This window comes from Podarcis melisellensis (assembly GCF_964234715.1).
Source record: "Podarcis melisellensis genome assembly, chromosome: 12".
Classification (NCBI taxonomy): domain Eukaryota; kingdom Metazoa; phylum Chordata; class Lepidosauria; order Squamata; family Lacertidae; genus Podarcis; species Podarcis melisellensis.
Genome location: NC_138544.1, coordinates 46,690,633 through 46,713,004, shown reverse-complemented (window position 1 = coordinate 46,713,004; position 22,372 = coordinate 46,690,633). Strand labels below are relative to the sequence as shown.

Sequence of the window (22,372 nt, the reverse complement as noted above, 5' to 3'; positions counted from 1 at the left end):
GTTCTCCCCCTCTAAAACTAGGTGCGTCTTATGGTCGGGTGCGCCTTATAAAGCAAAAAATACAGTAAAAGCTGTTTCACAGATCAGGAATATGTAAGAGCTCCATCCCAAGGACAGCTGAGATCACACAGGTGCTCCTTTCACTAGTCCCAGAGGCCCTGATGTAGTTGCGGTGCGGTGTGGGGAGTATTAATGAGATCTGGGGAAAGCACAGGAATCCACAACACCAATGTTTAGTGGCAGAGATAATGGCTTGGGTCCAAAGGGCCATGTGGAGGAGAAAATCCAATAGTTTTCCATGAACTCTTGAGCAAGTGCTGATGGAAGACATCTCACAATGAAATACCTCAATGCATCAGAATCATAGAATTGTAGAGTGGGAAGAAATCACAAGGTTCAAGTCCAACCCCCTGCAAACAAGGAATCTTTCACCCAACATGGGGCTCAAACCCACAACCCTGAGATTAAGAGTCTCATGTTCTACCAACTGAGCCACTGGGGTTGCACTACAGTCCAAGAAACATGGAGAGCTGTAGCTGTATTCAGACTGAGTCAGCTGACTTTCGTTAAATCCCACTGATGGTTTCCACTGAAAATCGGTGGGACTTAAGGCGTGTTCAGCTAACTTAGTAAAGGGTAAAGGGACCCCTGACCATTAGGTCCAGTCGTGGCTGACTCTGGGGTTGCGGCGCTCATCTCGCTTTATTGGCGAGAGAGCCGGTGTACAGCTTCCGGGTCATGTGGCCAGCATGACTAAGCCGCTTCTGGCGAACCAGAGCAGCGCACGGAAACGCCGTTTACCTTCCCGCCGGAGCGGTACCTATTTATCTACTTGCACTTTGACGTGCTTTCGAACTGCTAGGTTGGCAGGAGCTGGGACAGAGCAATGGGAGCTCACCCTGTCGCAGGGATTTGAACCGCCAACATTCTGATTGGCAAGTCCTAGGCTCTGTGGTTTAACCCACAGCGCCACCCGCGTCCCTCAGCTAACTTAGTCTGCCATAAAAGGTCCTGGAAAAGCCTTTTTCTGGATGTGGGGTCCATTTTCTCACACAACACTCTTATGCTAGGTTGGAATGCTCCTTCCATGAGGTTTTCCACTAATAAAAGGATCCTAGCCAATTATATCTCAATGCAATCTTTAGTTTAAAGATATGAATGAAAATTTTGCTTTGCATTACTGGGACAAAGTGTGCAAAGACTAGCTCTGCAAGGTGAAAGTTTGGCCAGGTTTGTTACAAACTTCTGAGATTATGCCTGAAATATGAGTAACTTGAGGAAGAAAATATGAATGAAGAAACTAGCAGACTTTTTTATTAAAAGAAAGAACCTAGAAATGGTACTCTCAGTTCTCAGTGTGACAAAGCACAAAGTAGTTTAAACTTCCTGGAGCTGTGTGATGCATACCTGCCAGAGCGGGCCATTTGTCACATACTTATTAAAGGCGGCTGTTAGGGAAGGAAGGTAGCTTTTAATCAACTCATGCAGTTCAGTACCAACTGAGGCACAGCTTGTGACTCACCTCTCCAAGATGAGAATCTCCCAGGGGTCCCTTTGTTTCTGGATTAGCAATAATGATGCGAACTCCAGGGAGAATCTATTGAAAGACAAAATGAGTCATATCTGGTCGTGAGCCAGATGATGTACATATTGTTTTATGAACTTTTCTTCTTGTCTCCCGAAGGCTTTCGAGAAACTCCTAAAGAAGGCTTTGAATTCTGTGTTTTGCATGTTCAAGTGAGTGAGTGACATGCGGGGGGAGGGGGGGAGAGAACTAATCTTGTAGATGTATGATTACGAAACGTATTTTCATCATGTGGCACAAGTGATCCATCTTCCCTTTTTCTTTACACCCAAGACAATAATTGACAACAACAGTAGTGATGGGGATGGTTAGTGGTCTAGCACATGTTTTGCAAGCCATGGTTTCCAGGTTCAATCCTTGTTAGCTCCAAGAAGAGCTGGGGAAGACCCTGCAGTGAAATCTTGGAGACCCACTTCAAATTGGTGCAGCCTATTGTGAGCTACCAATGATCTGACCTTGTATAAGGAAGTAAGCTTCCTGCGCTCCTATGGTGAATCCTGTTTGCTTACAGGCAAATCTGAAAACATGTATTATGGCTCTCAAGATCCTGCTTTGAGGATCAACAATGAAAACCCAGAGAAACATTTCACACTGATGGACAGAGCATACAGCTTGATTACAGTCACTCATGAACAACAAACACCTGGAATCCAGCTGCTGTTCAGAAAGTCAACTGCCAGTAGTGATGTGCACAATCCACAAATGCTTTTTGTAGATGCGCAGCCACTGGAAAGACCAATCAAACTTAGTCCCATGTTTGCAAAGCATTATGCCACTCCAAATTTGGTGCCAATCAAGTGTTCCTAGCTTACGCTTTTCCAACGAATGTTCAGACTAAAATCCTTGTTCCTATGGGTTGCTAGGTTGATGTGGTCTATTATTTGCCAAAAGCAGATAGAGTTCTACAGGAGTGTTGAAAAGTAGTATGTAGGGTATTTAATTCTTTTAAAAACTTTATATCCTGCCCTTATCTCTCTAAAGGCCCCTCCCCAAAGGATGTCCAGCAGATCCACTGTTGCCTTAACATAGAATTATAGAATTTGAAGGCACTCTGAGGATCATCTTTATCCAACCCCCTGCAGGAACTGAACCTGCAACCTTGGCGTTATCAGACCATGCTCTAAACAATGGAGCCATCCAGGTATGTGTTCATTTCCCCCCTCTTTTGAGGCTCTCTCTCAAACAGTTTTTGTAGATTTCTGAAACACATATCAACAGCAGCAGCAACCCCAAGACAAACCCAGCAACCAAAGACAATCATGGGATGGCCGTGCACAATGCTCAAGAAACTATGTCTTTCCCATACTGTCTCCAACTTCCTGGTCATCACCGAAAGAAACCTGTCGTCTCTCTCCAGCCCAGGAATATACTGCAAATATTGCCTCATACTGCTGAAATATTAGATACACTTCATAAAATATGTAGTGCCACCGTAATGGGAAAACTACATTGTCACCGGAGGCCTGGTCATGGCGCTGACATCATATCACACCCAATGCAAGAGTATGGGGTGGGGAGATAGCACAATGCAGTAGCAGATGGCATGGTGGGAGGCCATCCGTCATGTGATCTTTGGTCGGTCATATTGCTCCTGCTTAATGGTAGGGGAGGGGCAGTGAGGGGGAAAGGCCAGTGCGGTGCAAACACACTGACGGAGAACATTTTCTGCTGGTGCCATTGCACCACACCAACTTCCCTGCTGCATTGTCCCTCTCTCTCGCAGTAACAGTAAGACCAACCAGAGGTCAGGTGAGAGGAGGCGCCCCACGGCTTGCTATTGGCACAACGTGAATTGCACAAATCCAGGCATCTGAGTGATGCCTGAAGGTGTGTGCGCAGACATGGCCACAAAGGATCTCACATCTGGGCAAGTAGCTGCCACTTTTGATCTTTCTCTGGAACACTACTTTTATAGAGCCCCACACCCCAACATACGCATGTACCTCAAAGTTAAAGCATTTATTAGCCTCTCTAAAATATCGAGAGTTGCAAAAACGTTTACCTTTCCCGATTCCATGAGGGGCAAGCTATGCGGGGATCCTCTTTCTACTAAACGCACTCTGAAAAGCAAAACACATAGGACAACTATGATGAGCGTACAAAAATTGCAGTACCACACATAAATGTCAGACGTACTGTTAAGTTCTCATGATCTTGCATTTCCCCTACTTCCAGTCTTCAGACCTGGTGCCTGCTCTCTCAAAGCAAGGAAGGAATAGAAGGCTTTTGAGATTTTGCCAAGGTGGAGCATGGTAGGGGTGGGGGTGGTTCCTTCACGGGTGGGTTTCAACCCCACAATAAAAAATGCCACGGGACAGAACATCACAGTGGGTTGGTCAGAGTGGAAAGGAATGCAATTGGGGAGGAAGGAGAAGGACTGGGTCTTTTCCTCACATGAGCCAGGCAAATATGGAGATGCTTATTTCTTTTGCCTGGACAGACGGCTAGTTTATGTGGAACTGGTTGTTTACCCTTTGCAACACAACCATAGATGGAAAGCAGGACATTTCCCCTCAGTTTAAATTTACCAACTTATTATTTCACAGACAGAGAACCTATGTTTCATATACTGCAAGCCTCTTACAATCATGTCCTCTTACCCAGTCCTAGCTTATGAAATTATTATTGGGTTTAAAGGATTTAAATGAATTTATGGTTGCTTTTAAGGGATTGTAATGTGTGTGTGTGTGTGTGTGTGTGTGTGTGTGTGTATAACATGGAAAAGTGAAAGTGTGGGAGACATTTACTTAAAAACACATTTTTATTTTATTATTTTACAGTGGTACCTCAGGTTACAAACGCTTCGGGTTACAGGCTCCGCTAACCCGGAAACAGTACCTCGGGTTAAGAACTTTACCTCAGGATGAGAACAGAAATCGCACGGCCGTGGTAGCGGGAAGCCCAATTAGCTAAAGTGGTACCTCAGGTTAAGAGCAGTTTCAGGTTAAGAACGGACCTCCGGAACGAATTAAGTTCTTAACCAGAGGTACCACTGTATTATTTGTATAGCTCAGCCTTCCTCCAGGTAGCTAAGGGCTGCATGAACTGCATGGGGTTATTTTCACTGTGGCTGAGGGGAGAGTCCAGCTCAGGACACCTTGGTTTAAAAACACAACACTCTATTCACTAGACTATACTGAGCATGTCCAAAGCAGAACAGATGATTGCAAGAGGAAGGTTATAATATATTCTCCTTGGTATCTTCCACATCTTTAAAGGTGATTAAGAACATTTTACAATTTCTTATTTTTTAAAAAAAAATAATACCAGTACTGCTTGGTTTTAAACAAGCGCTGACGTTTCCAAAGCGACAATCATAGAGTACGGGACGGAAAGCTAAACCTTGTGATAAAATTCCTGCCCACAGAAGCAAGAGCCCATCCGAAGGTATTTTTTGTTAGGTCTCTTAAACAACTCCTAATCATGTAGAGTACCGCATTACAGCTGTAAGAAAACCCCAGCTAAAGCTGCAGTCAGCCAAGTCACAAACCCTTTCCCTTACAACATATATTTAAATTCCACTGCGCAATTGAGGATCCATGCTGTGATTTCATGAGATTTCTCAAACCAGCATCCCATGCAAAAGCTGTTGCAGATGTCATTCCTATGGCAGATGAAGGGAAGTCCCTGGACTGAGAGAGCAATGGAAAGAACTGCTCTGCCAGCAGTTAGGAGGAGAATAGGTAGCGACAGCGAGTGCCATTGAGCTATTTGGTACATACTGGGGAGGACTGGTAGATGTGGGAAGAGAAGATGCAGGAGTTCTGACAGCAGGCAGGTTATGGGCTATGAATTATACAAAACAGACTGTGAGAATCCAAGATGGAGGTGTACTCACAATAAAGGTAAAGGTAAAGGGACCCCTGACCATTAGGTCCAGTCGTGACCGACTCTGGGGTTGCGGTGCTCATCTCGCTTTATTGGCCGAGGGAGCCGGCGTACAGCTTCCAGGTCATGTGGCCAGCATGACTAAGCCACTTCTGGCGATCCAGAGCAGCGCACGGAAACGCCGTTTACCTTCCCGCCAGAGTGGTACCTATTTATCTACTTGCACTTTGATGTGCTTTCGAACTGCTAGGTTGGCAGGAGCAGGGACCGAGCAACGGGCGCTCACTCCGTCGCGGGGATTCAAACCGCTGACCTTCTCATCGGCAAGTCCTAGGCTCTGTGGTTTAACCCACAGCGCCACCCGCGTCCCCGTACTCACAATAGGACAGGCTTAAAACCAACTAACGCAGTAACCCCAAACCATCTCCTGAAAACCAAAGAGTCAAACTATTTTAATATCTGTGAATAATCACTGTTTGTTTTTTTGCAGAAGGGTTCCATTTATACCAACGTAAGTAATCCATTTTCTTGACTATGCTGTACAGAGAGGGAACTACTTGCAGCTAAGTCTTTAATACTGTGTTAGGAGTTCCCCTTCCTCTTCCCAACCCCCAGTGCCTGAAGAACAAGGGAATTAAAGTGAAGCTATCACATGAGTGATCATTCATTGCTGCAAGTTTTGATTCGGGGTGAGGAAGCTGGCAAGCCAATTACAATCATGTAATGCTTAATGCAACAAACATTAGAGCAGTCAATTTTCAATGCACTAGGAACTCCATTGATGGTTGCCAGATCCAGATCTCCCAGAAGGGGTGGCACCTCAACACCTTATAGCATAGCAACCTACAGAAGTGGATTTAACGGCATGAGACTGGTTTGGTTGCACTGGGCGCAGAGATTCAAAGGCGTTGCAAGGGATGCTGCAACTGTGCTGTAGAATGGAAGGCAAGAGGCAGGGGGTGCTGAATTTTGAGACCCCCAAGTCTGCAATTGTAACCCATATAGGATCTGGGAGATATCAGACTTCTGCTGGCATCTTGTAGTGCTGTAAAGTAGCATTATTGCTAATTCACACATACACACACAGGAAATGAATTATGGGCCAGTTCAAATCCTTCGGAGAACTGCGAATTCTGTACTTGTGGTGGGCAGTGCACACACACACACACACACACACACAACACACACACACACACACACGACATCTGAAATACAGAACATACATTCATGAGCCCAGCTCCTATAATTCTTCTGCTTCAAAACAGCAAGAGGGGGGAGAACTACCAAAATATCAAGGTTTAACTTATGCATTCAGGTAACAAGAGGGGGGAAAACAAAGCCTGAAAATAAAGATGCATGTTTTAAATGATATATACTAGAATAGCCCATGGCATAGCTTTGGCTTCTTCTGTTTGCCAACTGGATATTTCTTTCATGCCAACCAGAAGATGCTTAGATTGGGCATTGAGTGGGCCCAAGGAGGAAAACAATTCCAGAGCTCAGGTGCAAATCACCCCAGAACTCCTCTGTACATGCCCTTGTTGTTTGCATTTCTTAATCTAAGAATTAATGCACAGGGCAAAAAGCTATTTCTAAACCATGCAGGGCCAAACTACCAAGCAGAATTTTGTAATCAAAGCTCATCAACATGGGCTTTTTTTTTTTAAGTGCCTCAATACTTGATTCATTTTAGTCTTTTTCTTATTTCCCCTGCTCCTCAAATCTCACTGTCCTATTTTCATACTGTCCTATTTTTACACACACATTTCCTTGGTTGATGTGCCATGTTCCTGAGCACTTTCTGAGGCTGTTTGAGCCTCCGCCCACATGCTTCTTATAATGCCATGGGCATGCCAAATGATACAGATGGGGGAAAGAGCAGGCAAGTCTGAAATGTGATTCATGCACCCCCTGCTGTAAAAGGTCGCATGGATCATATCCGGTAATTACTGAGAGGAATAGACTCCGTAAGAGTGCTTCTCCAACTCCCAAACCAATCCTGCCCACCACAGTCTCTTTGTCAATGCAAGGAGACAGAAGCACTGTAGACAGGTTTCTAGATTCACTCAGGTCCGAAGCAGCAACCCATTCTTCAAAGTGACCATCTTTCAAACTGACCAAAAGCTTAAAAGATCACTGACTGGGGAGAGGGGAGGACCCTTCATTTTTGTACCTTGTCTCATGCCTCATCGAAATCACGGCTTGCATTCCCATGGGTCACACTCCTTTGCCCATTAATCGGAATCAGCCAGGAGCGCAGCTATTGCAATAAGGTAAATGGGAGGTTCATCCCCGTTCCCTTTCAAACACTGATGTAGGGGAGAGTGGAGATTAATCCTTCCCCCTGACCCCCACCCCCTTCTAAAATTACTGTTAACTAGATGGGCACACTTGCAGGAATGGCATCACCTAGCTTGTAACACGAGCTGGCCAGTTCATTACAATATTCAGCTGCATTGTGAAGAGCGTATCTGCTTTTATTTGCTCAGATACAATATGATATGCTATCTTTATTGTCATTGTCCCATACGGAACAAAGATGAATAACAAGATGGCGCACCTGTACCTACCTTCAGGGATGGGGATCCTATGGCCCCTCCAGAGGTTGGTGGACTACAACTCTCATCATCACCAACCAGGCTGGGGCTAATGGGAGTTGGCAGTTGTAATGGTTCTAGGGGTTGCTCGTGCGTAAACCGGTGCAACACCTGGCTGGGTTGCCTGAGTGAACCTTTTCTGTCCGGACAGCCACTCACCCGTGGCTGTCTCAATCGCTGGCAGAATCCGTCAGTGGGCGTTTCTTGAACTTCTTCCAGCAAAGCTCTTTGACGCCTAGTCTCCTCCTACTCTCCCTGCGCGGAAGCCTTCTGCGCAAGGAGGGTGTAGGCAGCGGAGGACCCTTACTCTCCCCGCTGGTCCCTGGCAAGGAGTCCATCTGCCCCCCTTCTCCACTGGTGCTACGCTGATTCTCTTCCCCAGAAGATGGGCTGCCTCTCCCCATCCCGGGACGCTCTCTGGGACCCCTCCGGAGCCCACTCTCTCCCTCCGGCCCTGATGGCAGTTCCCTGACAGCAGTCTTTCACTTAGAAGGTCACAGATGTTTGTCCCTTGGCCTACTGTACTTCCTCTATGTGTTGTATGCTGCAATGACAATGTCCTAGATGCCAAGGACCTAGGGAAATGAAATTTCCCCATGGCACTGAAGTTGCTAGTAAGGATATCAGTTGCCCTGGGAACTCCTCCTTGCCTGTGACTTAAGGTGCCACTGTTGTTGCCAGGTAAGCTGGAAGAGAAGAACTTATTTACAGGGATATATTTTAACTCTGTAGTGCTCTCTCATTGGAAGAGCATCCAGGGCCCAAATTTCAGATCCAGGGTTGAGGCGAAAAGCGAGCTGTCTCCCAAGTTTTGGGGCAGCTTTGTTAGCTGAATTCCGTTCCAAATTGAACCAGGGAGATTCACTGATTAAAAGACACACTTAAATGCTGTGTTATCACCACATAAAGCAAAAATGTAAGGAGAACCCGCATGAGTAAACCAAACAGCAGGCACTCATATGCCTCTAGGAAATACAGCATGAAGACAACTTAACTTCCCAATTTGTCACCAGAATCTGACATTCAGAGGTACCCTCACTTTGCAGCGAGGTTTCCAGGCAAAAATGATCACATCAGCTTCCCACAGTCTCCTGCATTTGGAAGCAATCTAGTTCTTCTGACTGATTTCTTCCAACTAACAAAATTATTACTGGATTGTGACCCATGTGTAAATTCTACAAGAATGTATTCAAATTGCTTAAGTCACTGCTCACATATAGCAGCTGGTATAATCTGTATATAGGCTCTGCATTGATGGGGCCCCACACCTTGGCACTCAAAGGACAGGGGCACCCTCAGACGCATACCTGCCAAGAACTCTTGCCCCTCTCAATTTTTAAAAGCTGAGTATGGGGTTTGTTGTTTGGTTGAAGGCATTGCGTATTTTTTTAGGTTGCCCACATTTTTGTCTGTATTTCATTTTTACGTGTGTGTGTGTGTCTGTGTGTGTTAGTGTCCTGCCTGGTTTGAAGTCAGTTACATGCATAGGAAATACTCATTTAAACAGCCGTTATTTCCTTGATAGAGAATGCTTCTCTTATTATTCTGCAGCCACTGAAAGAGATTCAGCATTCCGAGTTGTCTCTTCTGGGAGTCACAGGCCTCTTCCACTACTAGCAGCAGCATATCTCTACTTTCCTTCATTTTCTTGGGATTAAGGAGGAGGGGGGAAAGGGGGGAATCAGCATAGTCCTCCTGCCCGACTAACCTACTGAGCAGTTCACTGCCTTCCAAGACCACAGCTCTGAGTAGCTTGCTGAATATTTAATACTCTCTCCAGCATCGCCTAATGCATTTTGCCGAATTCAGCACATGGGAGACACGTAATTTAAAATCCAATAAAAGCGTTAACTGGCTCGACGTTCTGGGGAAGAGCGAAGTAATGCACTACTAACCTGAACATGCCACATAGCAAGTTGCAAACTGTGCCCTCGGCCTGGAAGAGAGATCAGTAGCCCCGGGAGGGGGAGGGGGCTGAAGAGAAATTTTCTACTACAGTATTCTGAAAAGAAACATGTGTCCCAAGTTCTCCATTCCCTGCCTACAATGGAGGACAAAGTTTATATTCTCAACCACTGTGATTCAGATTCACTTTCCAGTGTTGGTCCAAGACATGTGGCTGCCTGAGGCCAAGGACAAGGCCACACCCTCCCCAACTCGTCTTCAAAAACCGGTGGCACTAGCAGCTGAGTGTTACTTCAAGACTGGTCCTCCATTGTACCTGAGGGCAGCAGGCTAGTTTAGGAGGCACACCTGTCATGGCGTTGTCTGGCATGAGAGAGAAATTATTGCTGAAATTTATTGTCAAAAGTACACTCACAAGTTAGGGAAAGGCGTGTCCATCAGTTCTATGTCTCTCAACTACCCCTAGGTGTACAGTGGTACCTCGGGTTAAGTACTTAATTCATTCCGGAGGTCCGTTCTTAACCTGAAACTGTTCTTAAGCTGAAGAACCACTTTAGCTAATGGGGCCTCCTGCTGCTGGAGCACGATTTCTGTTCTCATCCTGAAGCAAAGTTCTTAACCTGAGATACTATTTCTGGGTTAGCAGAGTCTGTAACCTAAAGCGTATGTAACCTGAAGTGTATGTAACCCAAGGTACCACTGTACACCTGATGAGGCAGTTGCCACAACAGGTCCCTGACCTATGCATCTCCCCTATCTGAGCTGTGTGTGAGCAGGCAAAGACTCCACCTGCATGTCACCTCCTGCTCCTCCCACTTCAGTCATCTTCTGGTCCTGGGAGACAGTGGAGCAGGAGAGGTGGGGGCAGAAAGAGAGGGAATCCTTGACCCTCCACCAGTCTGATCTCTCTCTCCCCCTCCTCTTGCACCTGTTTTCCCCTCTCCAATTCTGCAGCTTCTCCTGGCTCCGACTTTTGTCTTCTGGCTGCAACAGGTTCTCTCAGTTCGCTGATCCCTTCTTGCAAGTCAGTCTCCAGCCCCACCTCGCCCCACCCCAGTGCCCACTCCTCAGTATCCAGCCAGCCTCTAACAGCAACCTTATGCCAACCTTATGCCAACTTATCAAGCAGAAATGGGACGCGGGTGGCGCCGTTGGTTACACCACAGAGCCTAGGGCTTGCCGATCAGAAGGTCGGCAGTTTGAATCCCCGCAATGGGGTGAGCTCCCGTTGCTCAGTCCCAGCTCCTGCCAACCTAGCAGTTCAAAAGCACGTCAAAGTGCAAGTAGATAAATAGGTACTGCTCCGGCGGGAAGGTAAACGGTGTTTCCGTGCGCTGCTCTGGTTTGCCAGAAGCGGCTTAGTCATGCTGGCCACATGACCCGGAAGCTGTACGCCGGCTCCCTTGGCCAATAAAGCATGATGAGCGCCGCAATCCCAGAGTCGGCCACGACTGGACCTAATGGTCAGGGGTCCCTTTACCTTTACCTATCAGACAGAAATAGCAGAGGCATAAAAGGACCACGAAAGGAAAACTGCCCATTTCTCAAAAGGGAGCAATCAGCCGGCTACAAGGCACTGAAGCAGCACTCTTTGCTTAATAGCGAAGCAAAAGAAGAGGAGAGGTGGCTTCAACTGGGAATCCTTCCATGCTGAAAAAGGAGGGACAGAGGGCTTGCATTCTTTCCGGGGCTTGCCTTTCTGTATGTTAGGTCTCCTTCCACCCTCCAAAGATGGCAATGCACAAGAAAGCCTATATTGCTCCTGGAGGCCTCGGGATTGCTAAATTCTCTCAGGCGCTTGTGTGTGTGTGTGGGGGGGTACTCTTTGAAAGTTTCTCTAAGCAAACAAATGCTGAGCTGCTCCTTTAGTGTGTGTGTGTGTTTTTGGGTTTTTTGTACCACTAGAACCGAGAAATAATTAACATGCTTGCTGAAACACTTATCTAAGCAAACACATATAATTATCCCCAGCTATCGTGGCACAGCTTAATCATGACTGCAGTCGCACAAGTAGACACTCCGTGGTGGTGGGTCGCAAAGCAAACCCATTTCCCACATCGAAATTTATTGATGCCTGCCCCGCCCCGCATTTCAGCTTCCAAACAGCACCAAGCACTTTGTATGATGTTTTGCTCCTGAAAGCAAAGTGGATCAAAGTACTTTGGGACACACACACACACACACACACACACACACACAATCCCTCAGTAAAAGAGAGGCAATAATAGACCATTCTCTCAAGCTGACATCTTTCACCATCCGTGAGAAGAGAATTATAATTCACAGAATGTAATGGCAGCATTGCTTCACATCTTCTTTCATGACAGTTTTCACAAACCTTGGGGAAGAATGAAGTAAACATCTTAAATAAAAGATGCTGCAATTCTAAAGCCAACGCCTAATGAATTCATTCAGGGTCAAGTGCCATGTATGAAGCTACTATCATGAGAGTCAATACTCTCGTTAACTACCACTTACTTAAAGTGGATGCATTCTTAGGCATTCAACATGCCTTTCCTAGGCACTAGCTGGCTTGATTTTACAATGAACCAGATCAGAAGAGTTTGAGAGGCTTTGGATAAGCAAAAGTACGCTGGGTTAAGAACTGGGTTGCTAAGGAGCCTTATAATGAAATAAACATTAAGACTCTGCAGTGTTAACTTACAAACTTTTGGTACAAGCAACGGTCGCCCCTGTCCCCCCATTTGTTGAGCATAGTCCTTCACATCTGCCCTTGAGGTGGCACTTTTTGTGTTCTCAAAAGCACATTTTATACCTCATATAAAATATGTAACAAAATCCCCCCCCTCAACTTGTGGTAAGGGATCATACCCCACCCACTTGAAAAAGAACCAGCCTGCTTCACACTTTTTGCAAAAGCAACTCTTGCTTGCTAAGGTCTTTGAGGGAGCTTCTGTAACAACCTCCCTTGAAGTTGAGCAGATTGCTGAAACCAAGCAATCGGGCCTAGTCAAATATAGGACCTACCTTGCTGAACTCTCTACTGAGAGACAGAACGCTTCTCTTTCTCTGGCCTTAGAGGAGAAGTCAAATCTCTCTCTCTCTCTCTCTCTCTCTCTCTCTCTCTCTCTCTCTCTCTCTCTGTGTGTGTGTGTGTGTGCTCATACACATGTTTATTTAAAAGCCTCGGATGGGTTTGATTACTAGTGTTACAACGCATGCAACCACTGGCTTTATAAGGTGACATTTGACTTTTTAATTAATATTGAGATTCCAAATGTGACAAGTGTCACCTTAAGTGTTGCATCTGGTCAGCTAGGATAAAACTGTGAAAAACAGGTAAAATAATAGTGGTTTAAGTGCTTTTAAAAAACAACAACAACTGCTATCTCCGACAAGAAACTTACTTGTATCCCCTGCCCCTCAAAGAACAGTATATTCATTTTCCAGCTACGGACATTGCATTAAAAAATAAACAAATGTCATCATACCTGTCATGTCTGAGGGCTCTCATGTCCACATACACAGTGGTTGGATCTGGCCCTGATGTCCCCTGCAAAAGAAAACCTTTTAGTTAGCACTCTGCGTGGAACAGATGTTGTGCATTTTACTTACAATTAAAGTTGTGTTTTTTTTAAAAAAGGAAAGCCTTTATTAAAGTGATAAAAAGCACTGAATATGTTACAATCAGTGATGGGGGAGTATGAACCATACCTTGCTGGCCATACTCTTTTTAACCTATTGGCTGCAAATGCAAGTTTCCGGTTGCCTGTGTTACTGAAAACCAGTGTCAATATAAACAAGTGAAACTTGCACACGTACTACGAGTTTAGCAAAATAGTATGGAAGGCAGAATCAGCTGGAGACGCAGAGCTGGTAATGGCAGAAGCAAGCAGTCAAGTGGGAAGTATGGATTTGTTGAGACACTCACACATGCAAAGAGTGTCTTTTTAAAAAAACCTGGTGGTATTAAAGAGTAGGACATGCAAGATTAACAGACATGGACTGAAGAACTATAAGCAGTTATTCTGTTCCTTCTGAAACCACCCTACTGTATTTTAATAAAGTGTTTATTTTACCATTTTTCCAAGTCAGCTCTTCTAAAAGTAAATAAATAGCCTTCATAATCTGAAGCACTGGTTCTGCTCACGAAGTTGACTTCCACCGACCTCCTCCTCACCTGCCCTTTAACCCCACAATATTCCTTAAACTCCCAAGGTCTGGGTTTTGCTGTTGCTTCTTTTGTCCCTTAGCATCTGCTAAACATGTGACTGCTGCTGAATAGGAAGCTAGGAGCACACGGACCAACCAAGTACAAAATACTGCAGTCCGTGGTAGATTTGTTTGGATTAGAAATCAGAAAATTTCAGAACCAGCTTCCGGATGCATTGCCACATCATCAGCCCCTGCAAAGCTTTCTGTGCCAACAAACAAATGCCACTTTGTATGTTTATTATGGATGGTTTAAGTGTACAAGGCATGCCTTAAAAAGGATGCAAACACATGTGTTTGCAGAAAGGGTCTATTGCAAAGGTACACGAGCTCAGGAAGCTGTGATTGGTCCCTTGTTAAGTGCATGCTGGCAAACCTGAGTTTGCATCCACATAGAGGCCTTTAGCTTCTTCAGAAAAGCGGCAAGCATTGCTTTTCCAGCATATTGGGGGCACATACAATACGGGAGGGACACAGACTGGCTCACTGCCAGGGTGAAAGAGGAAACACAACATTCCTTCCCGGAAGTTTATACTACTTCCTCCTTTTTCCTTTGACAGATCTAATACCAAAGAGACATCTAAACAAGTAACATTCATTGAAAACACCGACCAGCATCCCACCACCAAGACAGCAGGAGAGAGTTACAGGAGAGGCAACATGCACACTAAGTCACTCCAGCTTGTTATAAAGCCAACACAAGACACAAGTCCTATCTAGCCGGCAGAAGAGGATATAGTTTTCAATGTGCTGATATATATACTCAGCAGTGTAACAGACTAGCGCCGAGCGGAGAACCTCATTTCAAGCATCATTAATGGAGGCGTCAGGGGAGGGGAGGGGAAGAGTAGATCCATAAATAGTACCTTAGGAAATGTTTTCATAGTTGACCAGAACCAGTTTGCAAAAAAAATCAATCGAGGCAGTTAGAATGCTAAAAGCGCAAACCGGTTTTTTGTTTCTGCTTTGAACATTCAAGCACGTTGCTGAAACGGCAATGACCAACTTTTGACAAAGACTACGATGTCCAGATCAAAAGGGTTAGCTGCTCCCCTTTCCGGTCCCACACAAATGCCAGCGCCAAAGGGTTTTGACAATGTGCACCCCGACACAACAAAAATCTCCAGACTCCCATCTAGTCTGCCCCACTGTTAGGAGTGGATAGGTGGATATTTTAGGGAACACGAAAAATCCCCTACCTGCTCGGCCAGTTTCCCCAGCCTGTGTGGCTACAGCAGCAGGAACGGGAGGGATATGAGGAGGAGGAGAGACAGTAACACATGGAAAAATAATAAAAAAGAGGGGTTGGGGGATGGAAGTCGGAGGAAAATAAAAAGGGAGGATAATGCAAAAAGCAGGGAGTAAAATAAAAGGAAAAAACCATGTCAAATACAGGAATCTTACAAATTAAACCATTATACTGCTTAAAGGTTTGAAACGAAAAAGAAAATGAGGTGTCAACATTTTAGTACAGCGAACAGAAGAGACAGTAATAGACTTGCTAACCTTTGACAAACAGAGTTAAGCCATTTAAGAGACAGCATAGACAACATTGTTAGTGAACAGCGTGTCCTGAGAATTCATTCTACCTTTCAAGCAAAAACACAAGGAACAGACTACAGCCTTTCTCAGCGTTCCCCACAGAGAGAAGCAGAAGAACACTTCTTTTCTGAATTACAATGAGAAAGGCACACTTCGCTTTTTACATCTGAAAAGCTTGAAGGTGTGTAATAAGTTACCCAACTTAAGAGGACCACAGGTCCCTGGCCCAGTTTCTGTATGAGTCACTATATACTGAACTTGCTCTTTTTCCAGTTATTCTGCGGTGCGAGAATTGAATGATGTAGCTGCCCTTGGCACAGATGCGAATTATCTGTTTTCATCGAACGTGGATTTGGAAAGTCAGGACAGTGAATCATACAGAGATGGAATGAGCAGCCTCTTTTATGTGGGTGAGCGATTTGGGCTCACGTGCGCCTTTCATTTTTAAATTTTAAATGCATTTCTCATTGTACACCAGTGATTCTCTCATCACTTGCTTTGCTGTGCCCTCTGACACAATGCTTGGAAATTATTGTCTCAGCTAGTTTAAGAACTATATTAGCTGCTGTAGGTTTCCCTCTATTTTTGTAAAATAATAATAAATGGTAATAATAATAGGGAAAAAAGGCAGAGGCAACAGCTTGTTCTCCTGGGGCGTTAAGCAATGCCCTGCTGCTCTGAACTATTCAGCTATGACAAACGAACATATACTTACTATTCCTCTCACCCATAAAAGTTCAATCTGCTCACAGGAATGAATAAATTAGAAGCTTCTTCTATAGGCTCTTACCAGAGGAGAAATGATAAACTATAGAAAGACTATGTAACATGAGGCTCTTCTGTATTTGATGTCTAGAATGTGGTATTTTAAAGAAACTAAACATGCACCAGATATTCTGGATTATTGACATCAACATCATAGGTTAGGAAGTCATGGTGAAACGTCTCAACTTGGTGCCAAGTAATGTCACAACTGTCCAACCCAAGGGAAATAAAGGGGTGTGGCTGGGTCCCAGTGGCAAAAGTCATTTTGGAAGTTGGGATTGGCCTGCTAACAATCTCTTTGTTTTCATTGTGGTCCAATGACAAAATTAATTGATAACCAGGGCCATACGTCTTTTCACTGGCATTAACAAGGACCTACCGTGATAAGTAGCTATATGGGCATTGTGGCCTTGCTCTTAATTATGCATTACACCCATGTTGCAACCGTAACTCCCCAGACTGCAGGTGTGGGCTTTACATAACTGAATTATTTTATGAGACTCTCCCCTAAATACTTGAAGTGGTACAGCTCACACACAAGGTTGTCAGGATGATGGTAACTGGGCTGTTCCAGACACACTCTCTCTCTCTCCACTCAAAGATTCTACCTCTCTATCATCTGCGACATTATTCACCCAAACTCCACAAATGAAAGTGCAGCAACACATCCTCACTTTATATTACTTCTACCAGAGCACACCAGCTGATCTTATTCTCTCACCCGCTCCCCTCTGGGGAAAAGGAGCTTCAGACTACAGACTTGAACACCTCCCCCTCAAAGTAGTCATTTGCTTGCAGATAGCAAACTGGAAAGCAGTTCACAAGGGGCGACACAGAAAGCAGAGACGGGTAACACAAAGCTCTGGGACTTAGCATTGTTCCAAGGGATTCAATTCTGTCCTCTGAGCAACACTGATAACTGCCTAGCCCCACATTTCCTCTTCTCATTGTCTCTTTCATGGGCACAGTGCCATGTTAAAAATGCAGGATTTTCCATAAATGGGCATATTCTGTTTCCAAGAAGCAAGGCTGCTATATAAAATTCATTTTAATAAGCAGGTTCTGCATTTACAGGCTGCACTTCCTCAGTGCAGAAAACTGGGGGTTACACATATGAATGTTGTAACATATGAAATTACCTTATACACGGAAGACCACTGGTTCACGTGGCTCGTTATTTTCTTTTCTGCTGAGTACAGTCCCTTCACGATCTCAGTCAAGAGGCCTGTCCCATCCATGCTAACAGAAATCCTTCCATTCCACCCTTCCCAGCCTGGTATGGTCCACATGTCATCGGACTCCAGTTCCCATCAGCCCCAGCCAGAATGGCCCAAGGTCAGGGATGCTGGGGGCTGTAGTCCAAAACACATAGAGGACACCAGGCTGTGGAAGGCTGCTTTCACTGGGGAATGCAAGAGTGGAAATGAGACCTTATGTGTGTTGCACGGTATGTGTTCCTGAAGCTACATTGATGCATAGTGGTTCTATGCTCAAGTGCATCTAGCTCTGGAACAATCAATGTAACCCACAACTGTGCTCCCATCCAGTTTTTGTGATCTATCTATCACCCTGAGTGATCCATCAATACTGCTTGTTGAAAGAGGCGAGTGGAATGGGACAGTTCTGGCTGATGGTATGTTCTCACTGCAACAGCTTGAGGAAGTTCTCCGCAATGCTTAGGGCAGCTTGCTGCAACACAACAGCTGCTCCCTCCAACAATTTATTATTTCCACAGTGAGCTGCGGAGTTCAATATCGTTTGCCACAGTGATGTCGCTGGTGGCAGGAGGGATGATTGTGAGGTTGTCTCCATAGCAAAAACCCTTCAACTTGCAGGAATATATATGGAATGCTACCTAGCTAAAGATACCAGTTCGTTCGCTCATCACTGTTTCTCAGAGAAAGGAATTGTTGTAACTCCAGAATTCAGATATAAACCTAGAAACACCCAGTTATAGCCAGAAATATCTAATTCTGTGGGTGTACATCTGAAGAGCACAGTTAGAACAATGCCTCTCCTCTATGACAAACAGAAGTACAGCCTAATGTTCCCAGAATGAAGAAGCTGACATTTCTTGGAGAGAGTCATTAGTATAAAAGCAAAGATTTTTAATAATAATAGCAAAAATAAAATAAAATCACACTATTAAAAGCAGGACTGCATATCGTTGATTCAGTTTTTGCTCTTCATGCATTCCATGGAGGGCAAAACGCAATGTCTGGTGTGTATTCTGCAATGGCAAAGCTGGGGTCATGACTGAACCACACGCTCCCTCTGAACAATTTCCCTCTTGAGCTGGAGCTTTAAGGTGGAGGTGAAAATTTCCACCCATTAACAAAATCCCAACCTATAGAACTAATGTGTAGGAACAGACGCACCTATGAACCTGAAATAAATGGTAGTATGCAAATAAAGCAAAATGGGAGGAGGGGAGGTAACAGAAAATGGCGGTGGTGGCGGAGAGAGGTCATTTGACTCCACTGCCACCCAATGAATGTTTTAATTGTAACTGATGAGACCTTATCACATTTTCTTTAAGAATAATCCTTCTTGTTCAGCATCAAGCTGAAGCCTGCTTATCTGTTCTTGTTTCTGTCATTCATCCCCATGTCATATTATAATACAATAGCTTAAAAAAATTAATAATATTGCTTTATTAGATCAGTCACCAGTGTTTGGTTTTATGGAAAAGGCAGCATGCGTTTAGGTACAGTGGTGCCTCGGGTTAAGTACTTAATTCGTTCCGGAGGTCCATTCTTAACCTGAAACTGTTCTTAACCTGAAGCACCACTTTAGCTAATGGGGCCCCCTACTGCCGCTGCGCCTCCAGAGCATGATTTCTGTTCTCATCCTGAAGCAAAGTTCTTAACCCGAGGTACTATTTCTGGGTTAGTGGAGTCTGTAACCTGAAGCGTATGTAATCTGAAGCATATGTAACCCAAGGTACCACTGTATATGTGTGGAAGCCATATTGTATGAATACTTTAGCTTCCTCACTAGTTCTAGTGAGGGAAAACTGAGGTACCAAAACAGTATTTCTTGAGTTGGTCATGAGAACAACTGTACTCAAGTGGCAAAACAACTGAGCTGAGTAAACAAGGACCTGGATTCTGCCAGCAGAAACCAATGTGATAAATCCCACTAGAACCACGGAACTGCCCCCTCTCTCTTCCCCCCATTCCGCCCCCCCCAATCTGCTTGAGGGGAGGATGGGGGAACCCCCAGAGCAGTGTGGGTCAAAGGGAAGTAGCTTCATCTGGCACTGAAATGCTTGAACAGACAGAATGACTATAATAGCACCACACTGTCTTCCTGCCTAAAAAGCCATTGGTTTCCAATCTCACCTCCATCATGAGCTAATGAGGTGGCCATAAGCAAGCTGGAATCACATCTACAATTTGGAAATAAATACATAGACCTACCTAGCTAGGTTGTAATAGCGATAACCGTGATTATGTGTGCAATGGGCTTTGAATGCCCCAAAGCACTATATAAATGCCTATTGTTGTTGTTGTTTTCTTTCTGCCAATTTCTACCTGGAGAATCAATACAGATGTTTCTTCTACCTTCAACACAAGCCACAATAGCAAGCATTATTTTAAGATGAGTAGTCCATGCTATGTGCATGAGACTCATGCTCCTGTCAAATTACTGTTCTACACAAAGGAAGATATAGATATTTAGACACTCAAGCACTTGGCAGGACAGCTACAGCAACCTTAACAAGGCTGACTTTCATATGTTACAAATGTAAGAACTACAATACAAACTTTTGCTGCATTGCTTTTTTAAGTTCGGGGCAGAATAAATGCTATAAATGGGATGTGAAGGCTTTTTGAAAAATGCTCAGTAAAAAAAATAATACAGAAAAACTACACTTCTTGCATTATGAAAGAGGAACATTTAAGCATGGCATGCATTGGTTAACCAAGCCGTATTGTGTGGAACATCGCCATGTCCTTATTTCAAAAGGGTCGCTTCTAAGATTGCTGTCAGGAAAGGAGAGAGAGATTCTTACCTGCAAACATATAGCCAGGTTGACTCTGCAGCCAAATGATGTGCTGACAGCCCTGGGGTGGAGGCCCAGATCTTTGAAAAGCTTTGAAAAGGACTGCGTCAGAGCTATCCGAGGCCGTTCTTCTGCCACAACCACACACGTCCGCACTCTTGAGAGGTCCAGTCCCCTTGCCTGGAAACAATGTACAGAACTCAAGTTATCCCATGGAAGCTGTTGGCATTTAGTCAGGTCATTTCAGAAATTTTGAGCGGGAAGAGTAGTGTCCTCCGGCAAGGTGAAATGTCGCCATCCACTCAAGAACACCTTTTCTTAAAAACTGCAGGGGTTGGGTGGGAGTTCTGGAACAGTTAATTTAAAACTCAGAATTGGAAAAGGGAGAGAAACAGAAGCAGAGCAAAGTCCGTGTTGTGGAACAGCCTTGTTTTGGGATAAGGGGAGCAACTGCAACAACACACATCAGCTTGGTCCAATAAGCCTTAACTGGCTTCTATATGGCTCTCACATGGTCTCCCATTCAGGCAGCTTAGAAAAACCAGACCTGAATAACTACAACAGAACTATATCTAACCATTCTCTGGGTTGTCTCTTGGAAGCCACCTGCTTACAAAACCTCATTTCTTGATTAATTTCACAATTTCGTGGATCTGTTCCCCTCCATGGGCAACACCTGTTGGAAAGTAGAACTTTCTGGGCTGCACTCTGTATCTTCCTGGTTTTTGAATAGATTGTTCCTTTTTGCACATAATCAGTTCTAAAGGATGCCAAAAATAGGTCTCAGAAATTAAGAGCGATGACTGTGGTTTAAAGGATACTGCAAAACATTCATTGAATCAATCATTGCTGCTAATATCTTAAGAGTTCATTTATTTGCTGAGCTTTTACCCTTGTTTTCCCACTCCCCCCCAAAAAAAAATTCGAATCAGTTTAAAACCTTTAAAAACCCCCAAATAATACAAATAAAACAGTTAACAAGTCAAGAAAATGATCAGACAACATCTGAGCTAATCACCAAAATAACAAATATAGAATGAGAGAATCCCCTGTTTTCACCTAATGGCAAAAACTACTAAATGAGAAGGAAGGAGAGTCTCTCAAGGCAGGGGGAGATCCACAATCTGGGTGCTTCCACAGAAAAAAGTGCTTCTAAGATGACCATTACTCAGCTTTGGAACATATTTTTAAAAGAAAAGCCCGACTAGCTTTTCAGATACATTTTAATGGAATAACTTTCTAAAGAAATGCCTGAAGTAATTGATACTGTATTATAGTTTGAAGTCTTGGTTATTCCGTTATATTTTACTCCAAGAAGAGCCATTTATCCTATATAGAACCCAATAAGGCTGACATGTATGTGCAAAATATTTTTTTTTCTAATGTGATCCAATTGAGATTCCAAGGTGAAATTTTGCAGGTAGCTCTTAGAAATATTAAATAATAAATACATTTTTGGGGAAATTTATACAGATAAATTTTTAATGTTTTTTCATTTTTCAATTTTGTAACTTAAATTTAAAATTTAACGTAAATCCATCATGTGACATATTAAAGCCCATGAAGCTCAGAAGAGATTGGTGTTCTTAGTTTTGACATATCTCAATTCTGGGCTGAGTTTTTAAAGTTTTTGTGTAGTCTGGCAAGGCCCAAACTGTCATTTATTTATTTTTGAAATTTCAAACCCTCATAACTCACAAATGGGATGAGATAAAAAAATTAAAATTTCAGATTTAAACTTGGTTTTGATCATTGAACAAGTGTACAAAATATTAAGAAAACTGGATGACATGAGGTAAAAAAAAAGTTGGATCACTTGATATGGAATGAGTCATATATCAGAGCCTACAGAAGTGTTCTTTAAAGCTAATTGCAGCATGGTGGAGGAGTGGTTTTGGGAGCAGTCAAGGCTGGAGAGGAAAAGGGTAACTCTCCCTGTCACTAAAAATGACCCTGTGCTGCAATTAA

General features: G+C 44.1%; 1 protein-coding gene across 6 annotated transcripts in view; it reads right to left on the bottom strand.

Moving 5' to 3' along the window:
- The window catches only part of DIP2C (disco interacting protein 2 homolog C), a 294,798-nt gene that overhangs the window by 4,185 nt on the left and 268,241 nt on the right, over window positions 1-22,372 (bottom strand). For 3 of the 6 annotated variants that reach the window (XM_081931454.1, XM_081931456.1, XM_081931458.1), the window contains 5 exons: window positions 20,414-20,584; window positions 15,288-15,317; window positions 13,368-13,429; window positions 3,588-3,645; window positions 1,523-1,597 (listed from right to left, as the gene is read on the bottom strand). In XM_081931454.1, the coding sequence (XP_081787580.1) occupies window positions 1,523-1,597; window positions 3,588-3,645; window positions 13,368-13,429; window positions 15,288-15,317; window positions 20,414-20,584 (396 nt within the window). The remainder of the gene's footprint in view (window positions 1-1,522; window positions 1,598-3,587; window positions 3,646-13,367; window positions 13,430-15,287; window positions 15,318-20,413; window positions 20,585-22,372) is intronic. The other 3 variants (XM_081931455.1, XM_081931457.1, XM_081931459.1) reach the window with 1 other exon arrangement.